Source organism: Dipteris shenzhenensis, chromosome 19 (assembly GCF_047967505.1).
Source record: "Dipteris shenzhenensis isolate YYH24624 ecotype China chromosome 19, Dip_SZ_1.0, whole genome shotgun sequence".
NCBI lineage: Eukaryota > Viridiplantae > Streptophyta > Polypodiopsida > Gleicheniales > Dipteridaceae > Dipteris > Dipteris shenzhenensis.
In genome coordinates, this window is record NC_141614.1 from 41,958,503 (window position 1) to 41,976,833 (window position 18,331).

General features: G+C 45.4%; 1 protein-coding gene across 4 annotated transcripts in view; it reads right to left on the minus strand.

Annotated features, from left to right (window-relative positions):
• The window catches only part of LOC147890493 (isoprenylcysteine alpha-carbonyl methylesterase ICME-like), a 102,364-nt gene that overhangs the window by 60,069 nt on the left and 23,964 nt on the right, over window positions 1–18,331 (minus strand). For 3 of the 4 annotated variants that reach the window (XM_087390417.1, XM_087390415.1, XM_087390416.1), the window contains exons 3-4: window positions 7,538–7,607; window positions 7,261–7,341 (exon numbers count right to left, since the gene is read on the minus strand). In XM_087390417.1, coding sequence (XP_087246543.1) covers window positions 7,261–7,341; window positions 7,538–7,607 — 151 coding nt within the window. The remainder of the gene's footprint in view (window positions 1–7,260; window positions 7,342–7,537; window positions 7,608–18,331) is intronic. The other variant, XM_087390418.1, reaches the window with a different exon arrangement.

An 18,331-nucleotide genomic window follows, 5' to 3' on the forward strand; every position in this document is an offset into this window, starting at 1 on the left:
AGCAAGCAACCACATCACCCCACGTTAGTCGGCTGCCACATGGACTGCCATGCAGACAAGAACCAGCACAGCACAGGTGACACATCAGCAAGGGCGCCATGTCAACAAGGTACAGGCCGCGCCATGTCAGCAGCCACATGGTGACTGCCACATTGGCAGGTCGGTGCAGCCAGCAGGTCGGCCTACAGTCTGCCAAGTCAGTGGGCAGCAGGAAGATGGTAGGTGCATTTCCAGGCCCAAGGGGACCTATAAAAGGAAGCCCCCTTGGCCTTCATTCTCCATCCCGCAGTTGGGCATCATAACCTCAGTTCAGCAACAGTTAGGCCTCCCCACAGCAGACTAGTAGGGTGCCTCAGCCTCTCCTTAGTCTTTTCCAGTTTTGTAGTTGAGGGTTTAAGCATCTCCATATAGTTGTATTCAGCCCCTTGGACATTCATACCTTAAGTTAGATTTCCTCTTTGGAGGCCCACTATATTCTCTCCCTCTGATTCTCTCTCACATCCATAGCATCACTTTGTGTATTGGGCATCATCTTGCAGTTTGCAGTTTACAGTTAGTGAGTAGGAGAGAGTGAGGACTAATAGTGCATATGAGCTTTCTGGAGTTTTCGGGCTTGCCTAGCCTTAGTGGCTTTGCCATTACCCTAGCAGTTCATGGAGTAGCATCAGCATTTCTATGTGGGCTTCCGTAGTGGGGAGGGTGCATGCCAACAATTGGTAGCTAGTTTCATGCCATTAGCCTTCTGGAGTGCATTGTCTCCGCATCAGCAGCCCAATCAATACTCAACAGTTCACAAGGATGGCATGCAGTTCATATTTCCAGAAGCCTATCAAAGTGCCATGCCACCTGCTGAACAACAATTCACAGTAGTAGAGTGGTGGGATGATTGGCCACAGCAGTTCGACTTCTAGTCTTTGCGGAAGTATCGATTCTCAAGAGTTTTTATTGGGCCATCGTGTTCTCATAGCATAGCATTCGTTCCTCAAACCTTTGAAGCAGTGCCAGATAGTCCCAGTACCAGATGTTATTCCCATGTTCTTTGGGAGGACAGTCACGTTTCGAGCAACAATTAGCGGTCATCATGATCACATTCGCTTGGTAGGTTCATGCAGTTCCTCAACAGCTACCATCATCCAGATTTTAAGCAAGAGGGAATGCCACATGCACCCCCCCACTAGGGTGCATTGTGACACATACTCAGACCCAAGATATATTGTCAAATGCCGCAACCCCTACGTGAGCCCTAGTCCAAGGACGAGGCAAGCCCGAGCTATGTGGATCACATTCCTATTTCCCAAAGTTACAAGCCACGACGGAGCAGTTTTGGTCGCCAAGGCAAAGCTTTGCAAGGCATCCACCTAGCAATAAGTTCAAAAGAGGGGAATGTCACATGCACCAATGCCGAGCACAAGCGACACTGACACCCGATTGTATTGTCAAGTATTTGCGGCATATATCAGAGTATTTCGGCAAGGATTCAGGGCCTTTTGACCAGCATCCCAACGAAGGGCTAGCCGGGTCACCCTTGGTCAGCACGTGTTGCTGACCAAGTCAATATTACACGTGGAGACTTGCTATTGGAATTAAAGGCCTGACTACTTGGAATGGATCCTTTTTTTTCCAGAGAATGCTTGGAATGGATCCTGGAATGCATGTCTCACAATGGAGGGCTAAGGCCCCTTAAATAGGCTTTGAGGACAAACTCGCCAACTCTGGTCAAATGGTCAATGCCGACCGTTAACCCTGGTCGACTTAGTCAAAGCTGACAGTTGACCAAGTCGATCAAAAGTCAATGTTGATCAAAAAGTCAACGCGCTGCTGTTAATTGATGCTCGAAAATGGCAATTGTGTACCTAGGTGTCACTACCGCATGGGCTTGACCCTAGTGCATGTGACATTCCCCTCTACTGAATTGGTTGCTAGGTGGAGACCTTGCAACGCTTTGCCCTGGCGACACGAACTGCTCCGCCCTGGCCTTTGACTTTGGGGACCTGTTGAGCCAATGCAAACTCTCACACCAATGAGCTGATGGAGGAAACTTTTCATCCACCTCCTCTGGGAACCCACAAACTTCTGTCTACACGAAGCCCACTTCCTGTGCCATACGCGAAACCCAAGACTGAGGGTATGCGCTACTGGTGGAGATGCTGAAGAGAATCTCCTATATGCCAAAGCATGTACGAAACTCCTTTAACTCCTTTTAATGATGGATGTCAGACAACTCCATAAGATGTCACTGATGGTCCTGTCTGCAAAGCTTGAACCGATTAAATGACTGAGCTAACTAAATATCACTAGGACATGAATTTCTAATTTTTAGGAATTTACGGTGACTAACCTTGCCTCAAACTGATTAAAATTCTAAAGTACACTTCAATGCAATTAATGCAATGGGCCAAGGCAAAGGATCTGAGGGTTAGAGAGGGGTAAAAATTCAGTGACTCGCAGGGCAAGCAAAGGCAACTATTCTTGGCTCAAGTGGATTGGGAGCTAAGCCAGGGCTGATTCAGTTCCATCTCAGATTAGAATCTCGTTTTTCTTGCTCCCCAGTTATCCGCACACCTTCCAAGAGCAAGTTTCTATAATTTGTTGTCAACCAGGAGCCCTGCCAGGTCCCAGCTTGCAAGAACACCCTTCCCAGGAGCTGTCCCAGCAAATCGCAATCCACTAGCAGCCTGTTCATGGCTGTTTGCTGAAATCGCAAATTACCAGGGTGCATTCCAGGACAGGCAATTGATGATTGCGCACTTCTCCAGGCTTATTTCAGCTCCCAGACAGAGCGATTCATTAATCTGTGGTGCTTCCAAGGCTGATCCAATTGGTTTGCAAATTGCAGGAATCTGCCGGGGCTGATTTAATTAGCCAAGGGTCACTTCTGGTCAGTCGCTTCCAGATTCACATCTATATGGGCTGTTCTGGTGTCCTCTAGCGGGTCGCCTTCAGGTTTTTTCTCATCCGCCAAGGCCATCCAGGGTTTCCAAGGTTAGCGAATTTCTTCGGTAGGCCTCCAAGGTTGGCGATTTTCCTCCAATAGGTTTCCAGGGTTGCTCTTGCTGATTTTCACTTGCTAGGGTGCCAGAGAACTTGACCAGGGAGATTCGTTTTCATGCTTGCTGCTCTCCCAAGGTTTCCTGAGCCTTCCGATCTGTTGATTGCTTTTCCGGAAGCTTTCCTACTGCCTCAGAACCTTCAGATCTTATTGGTTTGTTGTAGCTAGCCTTTCTACTTGCCAAGAGCTGCCAGGACAGATTTGGCTGATTTCTCTCCTGCCAAGACTCCCCTAGTGGGTATCAGAGCTGCGAAGTTAGAACCCTCAGTCAAAATCAGAAGAAGGGCTGCCATGGGATGTTGCACTGGACTGGGATGCCTTTCTATGATTGCATAGCAGGACAGAAGTGTCTGTGAATAGATTATTCAGTGGCTAATCTTGGGCTGACGCATGAAAGTGCTTTTCTTGTATTTAAATGCCTTCTGAATGAAAGATAAAGAAATACCGAAAGGGGCGCTAAGTTTAAGGACAATCTGGTGTCCGGTGTAGGGCGGGGCAATCTAGCTCTCGGGTGTTGCTTTCTAAGTTGTTCTGGTTTGCTGTGGAAAGTTCTAAGTGGGAGGAAATTAAGTATTTGCCGGTTATTAACTGTTCACCGCCCTTTGGAGTTTCCAAAGGCCGGCTACAATAGCTTACTGTGGGAACTACGTGACCGCCTTGGGTGGTAGACCCAATAAACTTACTGGCTGCTACTGTTGAGCTATTCTCAGGGATGGAAGACCCCCTTGAGAGCTGACGGTGGCAGCTAAGAGCCTTCTTTGGGTAGTCATGACTGAGATGCTTGAATTGATATTGTGGAAATTGTTGCAGAGTAGTCCACTGAGTTGTGCTTGGAGAACTCCAAAGCGGATGAAGGGCTACATGTAGATGAATGACTAATGACAAGACTGGCTATGCTTTAACTAGACTGGGTGACGAGACTGACTTTTGACTGGATTGACTGACTACTGGTGCCTATAGGCTGATGCAAGCATAATCTATCTGATTCTATATGCTCCTACATGCTCATGCAAGAAGCACATGACTTGCAATAAGATCTTCAAGACTAGATTGATCTGAGTGGAAGTAAATGAATTGTCTAGCAGCATGGCTATCATCATGCTCCTAAGGTTGTCCACCTAGATTCTGATACCAATGTAACATGCAGAGACTTACTATGCGAATATAGATGAAATGCAAAAGGAGAACTCCAGCATGAGAGACATCAGATCTTCCTAACTATAGTACACTACTTTATTTATAAGGCTAACATACCTAACGCAACTATGGGAGATGCTGAAACAGACTGCCAAACCTCAACTTGTTTGCTGGCCAAACCCCGGACTGGTGCAGTGTTTCACCTTCTCTTTGGGCCGGATCTGTACAGCAGATTTGCGCTGCTGTACAGCGGCTTGCTGGAGCGGCTGAGGGCTGCACAATGGGCTGGAAACTCTGCAGGAGGCTGGGAACTGAATGCCAAAATGAGGGGCAAATAGCCTCTTATATAGGGCTGGAAAACAGGCCGACCTGGCAGACAGTTTCGGCCAACCTGAGCAGGCATTGACCAACCAGCAGGCAAGTCAACAGACTTGACTGGTTGGGTCAACTGAGCCGACCTGGTCAGCAACACATGCTGACCAAGGGCAACCCAGCTGACCCTTGGTTGGGCTGCTGGAAAGCCCTCAAAAGGCCCTAAATCCTTGCCCAAACACTCCGATATATGCATACCTGACAGTACAGCCAGGTGTCACTGCCACCTGTCCCTGGCACTGCTGTATGTGACAAGCAGCCGTAATTTCAGCCCCCGCAATTGCAGCAATAGTTGCCTGCCTCCAAAGGACAATCGCACCTAAGTGGCAGCAAATTGCAGCCCTGCTTGGTCGCCCTGTTGCAGCCCATAGCTGTGCCTACAGTAGCACAGATTTGCAGCCATGAATCGCTTGCTACAGAAGCATGTATCTCGCAAGCTTGGTCAGCCCTGTTCAGCCCAAACTTTGCATCAACTTGCTACAGCCAATGTTGCCCTTATTCAGCAGAGATTGGCCGCCCCCTTTCAGCCCACAGATGCACCCTATACTAGCAAGGTTCTTCCAGCAACTGATCACCCATTTTCAGTGCTGAACTGCACCCACACTCAACGCAGAAGTTAGCCTAGTTGCAGCTCTCTTCTACCTCCTACAGAGGTCACCCTACAGCAACAATGCTTGTGGTTCATTTCCGATTGGTGATTGCTCATAGTTGATGCTGCCTAGGTGGAGTATTTCTTCAAGAGTTTGAAGCTTCCAGGTTCCAGACTTGCAGTACCACACAGGTTAATTCCAAAGAGTTTCGACTTGAGGTTGGTCATCATGTTCACTTATTTTGTATCACACAAGTCAAGTCCATATAGAGTCTATTCCTCTGCATGGATCTACGAGTGGTGATCTGAGTCGCTCATCGGACATGCGCATGAGTCTCGGAGTGGTGAACCGAGTCGTTCATCGGATATGGGAAAGAAGTGCCTGTTCTCGATGCCATGATGACGGATGATAATCTGCTTGATGATAATCTGGTCAGTATTAATCACTTTAAGAAGCTTGAGTCCCATACTTTGGGCCTTGAGGCCAAGTAATATAAGATACTTCTCATTCTTGAGGAGATATAGAATCATACACAAGCTCATGTCATCGAACCTGCTTCCGCGGGGAGGTACATTGGATGTCTTGCCCAAGGGGAGAGACACCGGAAGTTCGTACCCAAGGAGGCAACTTGAATGTCGGTGGGTCTCAATCGCGAAATGTTGCGGCCATTCTAAAAGACCTGAAACCTCCGATCGCAACACCTATGCAGTCAACACTGGTTTCCAAAAGTGGCAAAATTTGCATTGCCTGCAGCAAACTCCAGGTCGTGCACACTTGGAGCAAGAAGGAAAGCTTATAAGAGGTTGATGAGCTTGGCAGAGTCTGAACACCAACCTACTTCGTGGGCTGAATTTGAATGCACATCAAGAAATCATTCTTAAGTTGACAGGCCTGGATGGCTTTCAGAAGTTCTTGGGGTCTAGATTTGGACTATAAGAATCAAGTTTAATAAAATGAGCCGAAAACTTTAGAAGATGCAATCAAGTTTGCTCAGATTTTTTGTGATACCATCGAAAAGATAGAGAGTTCCTAGAATGCACGACGATCACTTCATGTGTCTAAAGGTTCGAAGTTTCACAATCAAATTAAATGTAAGGGACCTATTCAAAAGAATGACCACTAAGAAGTCCAAGGGACCGAACCGCTTTTTGAAACATGCGGATTTCAAAAAAAGAAAAAAAGAAAATTTATATTTCCACTGCATAGGAAAGGGTCATAGCAAATCATAGTGTCCTAAATTTAGTACGAATGAGAAGAATCACAGCAAGCAAAGTAAAGACAAGAGTAAAGAAACGCCAATGCATATGGTTCAAGTGCTCCCTCTCGAGATTTCATGTAAGTTTAAAGAGGTTCAAGTTTGTCATGCTAATTCTACTCATGAGTGTTGTATCACATCATCTATGTGGTTGCCTATCTTTGGACCATATGAGTGGGTTCACATGCATGGTTCCATTCATGGTCACAAGCATGGTTGTACAAGCCTTTAGGTCCATAGTGTTTAAGGTGTGTTAGGTGCAAGCTTTAGAAGAATTTTAGTTTTTAAATGTTAAAATGCAAGCTTTGAAAAACAATTAAATTTGAAAAAAGAGAGACGTGGGCAGAAAATATTCACGACACATAGAGAAGCAAAGGCCATACATAGATGACTTGCAACACGCCCATACGGAAACAGTCATCAAGAGCAAAGAAACCATGATAAAATCTTATAACGGGGGGCACACATACTAATACTAAAAGCCAAAGGTAATTGCTAATAGAATCAACAAAAAAGGCTCCGATATGTGTGGGCAATTCATTATTGATAGACCATGCACATGATGTAGGTCCTAGGATGAAAGAGTGCATCGATGAAAATTGCAATATGGATCAAAGGGCTACCTGCATGTGTGCATACATCACATGCCAGCACAAAGGCTATTTTGGCATACTAAAGTAAGCTTACTTTTTAGTCGTTCTTCAAATTGTACATTGCACACATACTATGCACATGAATGCCAGATTAGCCAATGATAAAGCATTGGCACAATTTTGGTTTATCGTTACAGTAGTTTACAACAATGAAAATAATGTAATAATGCACATAGAAATCAAGCACAAACAGAAGGGACTAACCCAATTATCCAGGCACCACCTGTCACAAATGCTACCACCGGCTTAGGAGTTTCGAGGTTATCTGGCAGGTAAAGATCCAACCTGACACGTTCCAATAATGACTAGTGGGTTTTAAGCTTATACACATTTTCAATACAAATCAGCTAGTGGAAACGAAAAAGATAAATGCAATTTCTAAAATCAAGTCCACCCAAGCATCAAGTGAGAGAAAATGGACATGATACAAATGAGTAATTTCATTGATTTCATCTCGTTATTAGTCATCTCACTAGCCTACCGGTTTCTTGGAATTTGTCCATAGACAATGTTTCGATGGATCCGCTTGTCAAAAAAGTAACACCAACAAACTAAAACATTCAGAAAAAGGAATGTCAGCCCCGATTCATATATTGAAGGATGAAAGATGCAAATGATGCTGGATTCATTAGTTGAAACTATCCATAGAATCTAATACTTGTTCATCTCTCCTAAACTTATTTATTTCAATCGACCAAAAGATTACTTGAACTGTAATAGCAAAGCAAAGCACACGTACTTTGTCTACTAGGAAGGATGCATGTATATTTGAATTTTGCACCACGTGTGATCATGTTATCAAAGTGTGATGTTCATATCATTCATATGTGTTTGTTTAGACATGCACTGCATACCTAGTTGTTGTTGTTGTTGTTTTTTTTTTCTTGGGGGTGGGGGGGGGGGGGAGGAGAGGGTGTTATGCAAAAAATAATTTTGGATCCTTTGGGAGGTCTAAATCTTTTAAGGGGTCTAAGGTGCAGGATGTTTTTTATTGCATCAATGGCATGTAAAATCATCTCAATCCAGAGTACTAATGGAACAAATCCTCTGTCGATCACGCCTTTGGTGCTCAAGTTATGAAACTTATTTTAAATGTGAGCGCACATGTTCCCATGAGGGGCTAGAGTAGTTTTAAAATGAATGTCTTGTGTAAATGAGGACACGAGGGAGTCTAGAAAGAAAGAAAGAAAGTTTATTAAAGTCTTTGGAAGACCGATGGGTCTATGAGACTGTGAAAATCCTCATACAACGAGCTGTGGTAGTGGAGCTACTAAACGAGCGTCCATACCAATGCAAAATGCAAAATGCAAAAAATGCAAAAAATGCAGAATGGCAGTACTAAGTCCTAAGTACAACATAGTCATGTCGATGGTCGACTATATATCAATCTCAGCATCATCATCAATATCATCATCATCCCCAGCAACAGCAAGATATAAGGATGGATGAGGCAGTGGAGGCATGAAGTCGGCAATAGAGTGTTGTCGGCCACTCAGAGGTGCAATCCTGGCACGTCTCCTGGTCGTAGCTCTGTGTCTAACCAGGGCTACTGTGACCCCCGTCGGTCGGGCTCCAACTCTAAACAAGGAGGGGATGTCTCCAAGTGTGATCTGTGTGTTGACCCTCTGTCTGAGCTGTCGGGTCACGGGCTCCAGGTCACGATCATGTCGAGGCCTCGTCTCATTGGGGTCCATGTGATCTAGCTGAAAGAACTCCGTGATAGAGCTCTGAGAGGGATCAACCGAGGAAGAAGTCTGCTCCTCTCTCCATGCTTGGAGTATCCTCTCGCGGTGTCTAAGTGCCTCTCATGAATGAAACCTGCCAAACACCACTAGTCTGGGTAGGAGAAGAAATGGGCTAAAATCCCAAGAGGGGAGAGAACGGAGCATCCATGCTATACTGGAAGGGAGGTAGTCTATCCATGTGGAGCCCCAGTCGCTCAAACCATCTCTCTGTACGTGCATACCAACACCTATGATCTCCTCCTGCTGCAAGTGCCATAGAAGAGGATAGAGCTATCCATGGTAGCCTGCTACGCCCCGAGGTATAATCCCCATATTCCCTAACTCGGTACAGATATGTGATGACCTGAAATGCAGCATCTAGCTGTAAAGGGGGTGACCCAAACTCATCCTGAATGATCTGGTGAGAAACGGATGACTTACCACAAATCATCTATGATAGCATGAGAACCTGTAGCCGCTCCACACGGGCCCACTCTGTATCCGACAAGTCTGGCCCCCAACAAGGACTGTCATACATCCCCGTTGGGCGAGCCAAGTCTACGGTATTCACGTAGCGTATCTGGTGCGCTCGGAAGACTGTTTTTGGTTTCGAATCTGAGTTGACGGCGTAAGGCCTTACACTCATCATCGTACCAACTATTACAGGGTACGGTTTCAGGGGGTGGTGGGCGGGTGGAGCGGGTGGTGTGGGAAAAAGCGTGAATGGCAGCCTCGTGTAGTGAGCAGGTGACAACGGCAACACAATCCTCTAAAAGGGATATGAAGTCAATATAAGCGAGAAGTATGTACAGACGGCCAGAGTAAGAAGGTGAGTGATCCCGATCAAAGCGTATATCGTGGTAGGTGGAGTAAGCACTGAGTGGGGTGGAAGGTGCTGTGCGAAGGGAGGTGGAGATGGAAAGAAAAGGTATGTATGATCAGCCCCTAGGGGGAGAGGTGCTACAGTGAAGTCAATAATGTGAGATGTGAAGACAAGGGATCCCATGATGTAATCAACAACACTGGAGCCCCCCCCATGTGTTAAGCATGTGAAACCACCTGAAGCGGGCTATCTGTCAAGACCATTATAGATAATGAGATCATGTATTCTACCTAGGTCTAATAGGGCCTGCCCATAGGATGAGAGTGGACCTCGCCTGTCAGCCGAAACCCGTAGAGCGTTAAGGCTATTCCATGCTTTGCATGCATGCATGTGTGTGTGTGTGTGTGTTGGGAGAGGGGAATAACAGAGAAAATGGCAAAGAGGAGTTGCATGTATACTGGGCAGCTCACGCTTGCAAGGAATGAATGATTTGCTTGGTTTTCAATAGCTCTTGCTCTCCCTCCACTCTTGCTTCGCTTCCATGAATTTTAATGTGGCAAAGCTATATAACCTTCTAAATTCGCATTTCTTCGTGGAGACGGCAGGTAAGCTTGAGGTCATACATGGAGATTGCAAGTTTGAGTAGTGTTGATGTAAATGGGTCTTGATAGGAGGATCTACTAAAGCAAGAAGCATACTAGGTGAAGGCGTAGACACAGTTGTGCTGCTACACTTGAAGAGAGACACAATAGGAGATGAACGACATTATATGTAGGGTGGAATACAAGTAAAAGTCATGATTTGATGGGATCATTCTAGCAAGTTGATAAAATGTAACAACTAAACTCTAGCGTCAGAGACGTTAATAGGACAAAACCTATATCAAGTTTTTGAGCACTGTATATAGCTGTGGGTAGGCACATAGTTGTACACATCTAGGGTAGGTCTGGGCTTTTGGCATTTGTGGATTTTTCTTTCACAATTATGATGGACTGATGTATAGTTTTTTTGAGACATTAAAGTATGTTTTGCAGGGACTTCATGGGAAATGATGAAATGCAAGGTGGTTGTACCAGACTTCCAAAGCAAGGCTGTCCAGTGTGTGGTCAAGTGAAATGTTTTTGGGATTATGTAAAGTCAAGTCATGAAAGGTTTTTTAATATTTTCCTGAGTCGATGTGCACTTGCATGTTACAGGAATTTGATATGTTCTGGTGTCCATGTTAAGGGGCTTTTCATGTGTGTGTATAGGGGTGCATGCAAGCTTTAATGTGGATGCTAATGTGTGTGGGAATTGTGTGACTAAAGGTCCAAAATGTGCATTTAATGTGCCTTGGGGGGATCTTTCCATTTTTTTTATGGGAGAGTGGTAAAAAAAGGCAAAGGTAACGGGACATATATCAAAGAAGCATGCATGCACGTGGCTACGTGAGGATGACGGAGAAGCTTCTGAAGGCGAGGTGGCGGCTAGGAGCTGGGAAACGTGGTGGTTACTGGAAGAAAAAAACATGATGGTGGCTTCTGGGAGGAGCAGGGGAGGCGACTCGATTGCAAGCGTGGGGGAACTCTTTTGTGTGGGAGAGAAGCGTCGTCACTACTGCGCTCTATATGATAGAGAAGGAGAGGCCTTTGCTGGGGGTACGCGATAGTGTGGTAATTCTCAAAGGAGCTTGGTGAAAGAGGGCACAATAGTGAGCTCACACGGAAGACGTGAGCTCGGGATGGTGGGGGTGGCTGCGTGGAGAGAGATGGCATGAAGCTCACGGACTAGGAGCTTCAGGACTTGGCTGGGGGATCTCTACAAGGAAGCTCGAGAGTCGTGGAGGAGGCTGCTGGTCAGAGGTATTGCTGATGGTGTGAAGGATTCACGACGAGGTGAAGCTATGAAGTGGCTGGTGTGGAGGACTTCCTGGTCTTGGGTGGTGGGATCGTGATTGCAGAATCTTGGAGTAGATGGGCTCTAGATTCTCTGTGAGAGTAGAGAATTTTGTGTAGCGCAGGAGCATATATGAACACGGAATGTAGCTGCAGTGTTTGAACATGTGAAGGTGACGATGAACGGGGTGTGATGATCTGAAAAAAAGCACAAGGCTGATGGACGATTAGCTGAGCGGAGAGCTAATGGGTTGATCGATATGAAGGGCAAGTCACTTATTTTTTTGGGCTGTGGGTTTGTTACCTTTAATCACGCACAAGTGTGCAGGCAGCGTGGGAGAGCTTAGCTGGAACAAAAGACAAGTTGGGAGTTGTCGCTGCTGGAAGCACTCGTGATGTGGCTGCTTAGAATTCTGAGTATGACGTACAGCTTGTGTGCAGATGCAATAGTGACTGAACGGAAGTCATGATAGGGACTTTGATCGTTGAGGTTCCATGAATCTATAGCTGGAGGGGATGACTCGATGGATGAGCATTCTTGGGGGTTCTTTGTGCATGAGGATTCCGTACAAGAAGCATAAGTACGAGCTGTTTTACTTATACAAGTTGCTGGAAGGAGGTGTTGTAGATACATCATGTGTGGTCGCTCTGTCGTACAAAACGACTGTGTGTATGAACAACTCTTGTTTGACACAGAGCTACAACAAGTCAAAGCCTTCTTTCCCCTCTTTCAAAGAGTTTGTGTGTTCATGAGTGTGTTCTAGTCAGATTGTGTGGGAGATTGACTTGTTATTTGTGTGCTCTGGAACCTGGCTCATAAGCTCATCATCTACGAGCCCACATTGCAGCTCATCCCTATGAAGTCTCAGCTAGCTGACCTGGTGAAGTACATAATTCCTGGTTGTCTTTCGTTTTTTTCCTTATCATCTTTTTGGCGATCCTGCTGGGGACAAGAGGAGTTTTGAATTGAGACATAGCAAAAACCCGATACCAAAGCTTAAGCACTAGGCATACTTCTGTATTCTTTACAATAGTATTCCAGAATTTAGGATGGAAGCTCTAAAATCCTAGGACAACATAGATCTAAAAACCATTCCTTAGTAGATGTAGGAGGAAGTTACAATGCTTCCATATGTAGAACAACAACAAAGGATGTAGTCTATGTAGGCAAACTTGGTAGTACCCTGGAATATCTGTTAGATGCATGAAAATCAGCCGATAGAGCAAGCTGAAATCGAAGTCCACATGCTTTCTTCCTTACAATCACTTCACACGTAGAAGAGCTACTTTAACCCACAATCGAAACCTCGTGTAAAACACTGAAAATTGTTCCAACAGCCTCAATCAATGACATGAAATGAATTAATCACCCAAAAATATGTCAAATGGTGCCAAACGCCACAACCATGAATCCAAGAGTGGCCAGCAATTGTTCTAGAATGAAACTGACAATTCCTGAGCAGAAAACTATGCCCGAAAGTGGAACGTCAACCAAGAAGGGGAAAACCCCAACTGAAGTTCGAAATGATGTGGAATTCACTAGAGCCCTAGTACAAGGCTATAGATCAAATTCCAGTTGATCAAGGATCTGTTCTTGTCAATCGCAATTGCCTAGAAGCAATCTTTTGCTTTTTTATCTTAAACTGGCCAGCGCTATTGTGGAGGTTAGTTGAGCGCTCCTCAATTGATGGATGGGGCTTGGACCCAGGCCAGGACTCTCGCCATCTACATGGCGGATCATAGGTGGTGTATCGAAGGTCCTCTAGACGAGCTCAGGTGGTATGGGACGCTTGGGTTAGATACCGGCCTATGGATGAGTCGAGCTGTAGCCCACGTGCTCGGGAGGATCGAGACGCCTGCGCTATGATTCTAGTTGGATTGAGGACGAGATTCTAGGTCAGTGATAGGGTCAGATCCTGCGGGGTCGTGTCATTTGGTATCGGAGCCATCCTATCACAATTGAATTCAACGCGAGGTATGCAAAAAAGATGTCTTCCAGGTACGCTTTTTGAGATTGCTCTTGCAAATCTGAATTTTCGCTCATGTATGGGCTGAATCGTTGGCTAATGATGTGCGCTCATGATTGGGAGAGTTGTGGAAGAAATAGATGTCCATAGGCTATGTGCTCTCTCTCGGTTGCAACGTGTTTGGAAATAGAGATTCCCTGAGAAGGGTAGGCGATGAGAAGACTTGATGCTTTCAGCAAGAGATATGAGGATGGATTGTTTCTGACCTATAACTTCCCATGCTTGGGTTGTTCATGTGATTGGTTGTAAGGGGAGGCGTGAGAGTGGGCTGGTTAGGGAAAGAATTCGCTCTTGATTCTCAAGGATGAGATTCCTACCCTAGAGAACTAGATTTGCTGCAGTTGAGAAGTAGGAGGAAAGAGGGGGTGTTCATAGGCCCAGAGAGCAGCTTGTCTAGGCATCAGAGACAAGGGCGATATGATTGGGGCAGGCACTTGGCTTTGGGAAGGAGTGTATGGCCTGATTTTAGTGCGTTTTGGCTATTTTTGGCTGGCTGGAGAAAAGTGGGACCAGATCTATTAAAAGCGAGACTGTTTTTTGGTTAAAAAGCAGGTTGTTTTTTTGTTTTTCTCTAGCAAGAGGACTTCTAGGGTGAAGTACAAGTAGGCTGAATTGAATTGGGGGAAACTTGATTAGATTTTTTACGAGGGCTGACTAAGTTTCTTTACCCTGAGAGAAGCCATGTATTTTTTCGGTTCAACCCAGGAGCTCCGTAGTCTAGACACAATCTCAAGGAGGGTTACCACATCTCTTATGATGATGGTCTGTTAGTGCCTTGTTTGGAACTTGGTGTTCCTAGATAAGAGATCCTAAAAACTGGATAATCCTATTATAGGAGCGGTTTATTGTGCACGAGTTTATACAAGATATACGATAGTGAATCTTGTTTTAAGAGATCTCGGATTGTCCGTAGCCTTTGGATCACATAGGATGCTACTCCTATGATGGTTGACTATATACATATCTAGAACAGTTTCATTGACTGGATATAGCCAACTGACTTTTTATTGATTATCCTCATGTAGGGGCATTACGAGGATAGATCAGGGGACCATATCTTTGGTCAGAATTTTGCCCATTGATACTTCCATGAAGATTCTTCCATCATGAGTTTTGAACTGGTACCTAATTGTTCTGCGATGGAAAGTCTATCATGTTTTTCAGCCCAAGAATTTGAATTACAAGGGCATTCTATTAAGGGATTTTTGGAATGCTAAGTAATTCAAGAAATTAGGGTTGATAGAAATTAGGAATTCACCTCAAGGGGCTCAATTGATGGGGTTGTTCGAACAATGATTCCTTGATCTCAACCTAAGATTTTTGAATTCAAGGATATTCAGCATGATGAATATTTTTTCGTGAATTCCCAATTAGGACTCAATAGATAAGGTTGATAGAATCATTTACCTTCAGATACAGATTTTACCATGCTTATGTATGGATATGTCAACGGAACTAACTCTGTGGATTTAGGTGTTACTTGATTTCTCGAGGAGAATACTCGACGATACGTAACCTTGTTTAGATTGAGAGATTTACTTTCCTTGGGTTGGTTATCAAAGATTGTGGCTTTGGCCTTAGATTCTCTTTGATTTGAATCTCATGGAACATACAGCACACTTAAACTAATAGTCAGAGTATAGTTATTGGCATTGACTCATCTTCACAGAGAGTTTTCGCGCTTTCCAGTGAACTGAGGAGTGAGTTCTTAGAGGAAGGGGGGTATGTCATGTGCATGGTGTACCTAGGGTTGGATAGCAGGTGAACGTGGGTTACGGGATAGCATAGGGCCGGATGGATATTTTTAGCCAAGATTGCTATATATAGAGTATTGATTCATATATAGTGCTCGCTTTATATGGAGGAAGCTATTCATAGCATTGTGCTATCTATAGTAGGTTTCCTTCTATATAGAGGGAGGGCCAGTGCAATTGTGGAGGTCAGTTGAGCGCTCCTCAACTGATGGATGGGGCTTGGACCCAGGCCAGGACTCTGGCCATCTACATGGCGGATCATAGGTGGTGTATCGAAGGTCCTTTGGACAGGCTCAGGTGGTATGGGACACCTAGGTTAGATACGGGCCTATGGATGAGTCGAGCTGTAGCCCACGTGCTCGAGGGTGGTCGGGAGGATCGAGGCGCCTGCGCTATGATTCAGGTTGGATTGAGGATGAGATTCTAGGTCAGTGATAGGGTCATATCTTGCGGGGTCATGTCAGAGCAGCCAAAAGTTCAACAACAAGCATGCAAGAATGAGGTGGGAAAAGCAACTGGTGCTTCGTATGGCTCGTTCTAACCCTTCATGTGCACCTACTCAGCTTTTATTCAAATTCCAATTAATTAGGCCCCCCCCGTCCCTTCTCAATTGCACACAGTTAAGATAAGCCTAACCTAAGGTCGAAGTTGCCACTCAATTAACATAAGCTATAAGCTAAAAATTGACATCAGAATTAACACTAGCGGCTGCAATGCATTCATTTACCTCGATCTTTGCAATGTCAAGTGGAAAGGATACCATGTGGGATGCATCACCACACACAAGAGTAGCCAAGCCTCAAATGTTACTGTATGGGCTCCTATGAGTGACAAAAATTTGTGTGGGGTGGAAAAAGCCAAGCAAGGCGGCAAAGATGAGGAGAGGGAGCTCGCAAGGGGCAGGTGGTGATCTTGCTATCCATGATCCTTGACGGCTTCAAGATGCAGGACGAGCTCAAAATCCATTTAAGAAAAGTTTGTCAGATGCTTAATAGTTTGATGATAATTTGTCCAAGTGTGCGAGATGAGACTCTCCACAGAATCTGCGAGTTGGATCCACTTTTTTTAAAGATACAATGAGGAGCACGGCGTTATTATGTAAACTCTAGCAGGGAGAAAGAGTCTCTCTCCTAATAACTGTTGACTGAACTAAGAGAATAATGCAATCACAAATACAAGTGGAAGCTGTGAGGTGAGTGTGAGAATCTGAGGAGTAAAAATATGGGGCCTCCGAAGAGGGAAAATGACTGAATAAATGTCTGTCCAATAGGGCTGAATACAACTGTAAATAACTGAAAGAATGAGTATTGTATGAAGGGACAAATCCCAAACTGTAGAAAAAGAAAGAAGAATTATTGTATGGAGGGAACTAACTCACTGTAGAGCTGTGAACTAAGGGCTGCTATCCAGGATGAACCGGCCTGTAGGAGTGTTTTAGGGATGGCAGAATGAGCTGAGATGCTGCTGCCCTGATCACAGCCTGATTCACTGTTGACCCACTGCTGCTGGGCTAAGGAGACTGCCCTATCCAGCTCTAACTGTAGGATGGTCCATGACGCCCAAGGCCCTAAGATGCACCAACCAATCCCTACCCTACACCGACCAAGCCTGATCAGCACCGACCATATCCCTGGCCTGTCCTGACCAGCCGACTTGCTGGCTGGCTGGCTGGCACATGGTGTTGAGCTGTCGCAGCTCCTATAGAGGCTGGCGCGGCCTATGTGGCTGTCTGGAATAGCCTTGTTGGCCTGCAGCCAGTAGGCAGCATGCCATGGGTTGCGACATTCCCTTCTGCTGAAAATAGAACTAGAGTCGGCAAAAAACGTGCCTATATGCTGAAAGGAGGCGGCTGACTTAAGTATACCGGCTCATGGAGCTGAATCTCAAGTTCTTTCTCCACTTTCTAGTTGAAACGATAAGGATGCTTGCTGGGGGGTGATGAGCCAGGATGGAGCTCAATGGGATGATCCTCCGATCATCTGGAGGTAGGAAGGAATGGAAACTCAATGCGAGGAAGATATGCTGGTACTATTATTGTAATGCTTTCTATTACGGGGTCGTGGCCAGAGTGGCTGTAGTGGTCGAGTCAATGTACACCACGTACATTTCACCACCTCAACAGATCTCTCTAACCATCTAAACTATTGAAATCAAAGGTCAAGGAAGAATATCCTTGAGACAAGGAATAAACTTACCCCCATGGTCTGGGATTTTGAGAGCCACGCTTATATTCACATTGGTGCCACCATCATGCTCCCAAGATGATATCTGAAACCAGCCTTCAATAAATTCAAAGGGCAGTAAAACTAACAAGTAACCAGTCAACACTGTTACATTAACAATTCAGCAAAAGTATTACCAGCAGATTGGGAGCTAGAGCGCCCCTGCACCAAGACAAAGACACACATTGGCCCCAAACCTTGGCGCCTCTTTCGGTATTTCTTTACTTTAAGTGAGAGGCCCAGAATCCCAGGCTACATAAAGGTTACAATCTTCCTTACATCTGGGGCATTCCACATCCCAATGGGCATCCACATACCCTGCATAGCCTTGCTGTTCACTCCTCTCACCACTCTTGGCAGCAGGTCTTCATCCCCATTCCAAGAGCTCACACACAGCTTGGAGCTACCACACATGGCCGCACAGTTCCCCTTAGCTGTCACCAGTGCCCAAATAGTCATCCATTTGCTCAAAGCAGAGAAAGAATGCATACAGGAGCTTTCTCCACTGTCCAGGACCGCCATGACCAATAGTCTCTCACCCTATGGGTCGCACATATCCCGATGCATCAAGTTGTTTCCCATAAGAGAACTAGCATCACAACACCGCAAACAATATGGCAATCACACCTGTACCATCCCTCTCGGGGTTCCAGGGATGCTTCCCATTCCAAGCGTGGATTCCTGACCCATGCCTACTCAACAACGAGGCTGTACTCAATGTGCCATCTACCTAGCAACCACTGCCTGCATGTGACTCATCTCCTAGAGAAACCAAAAACATGTTCCCACATGGATGTTACTTGCCAAAGCCAGCAAAGTGGATACACAATGAATTCAATCCCACTTGCATT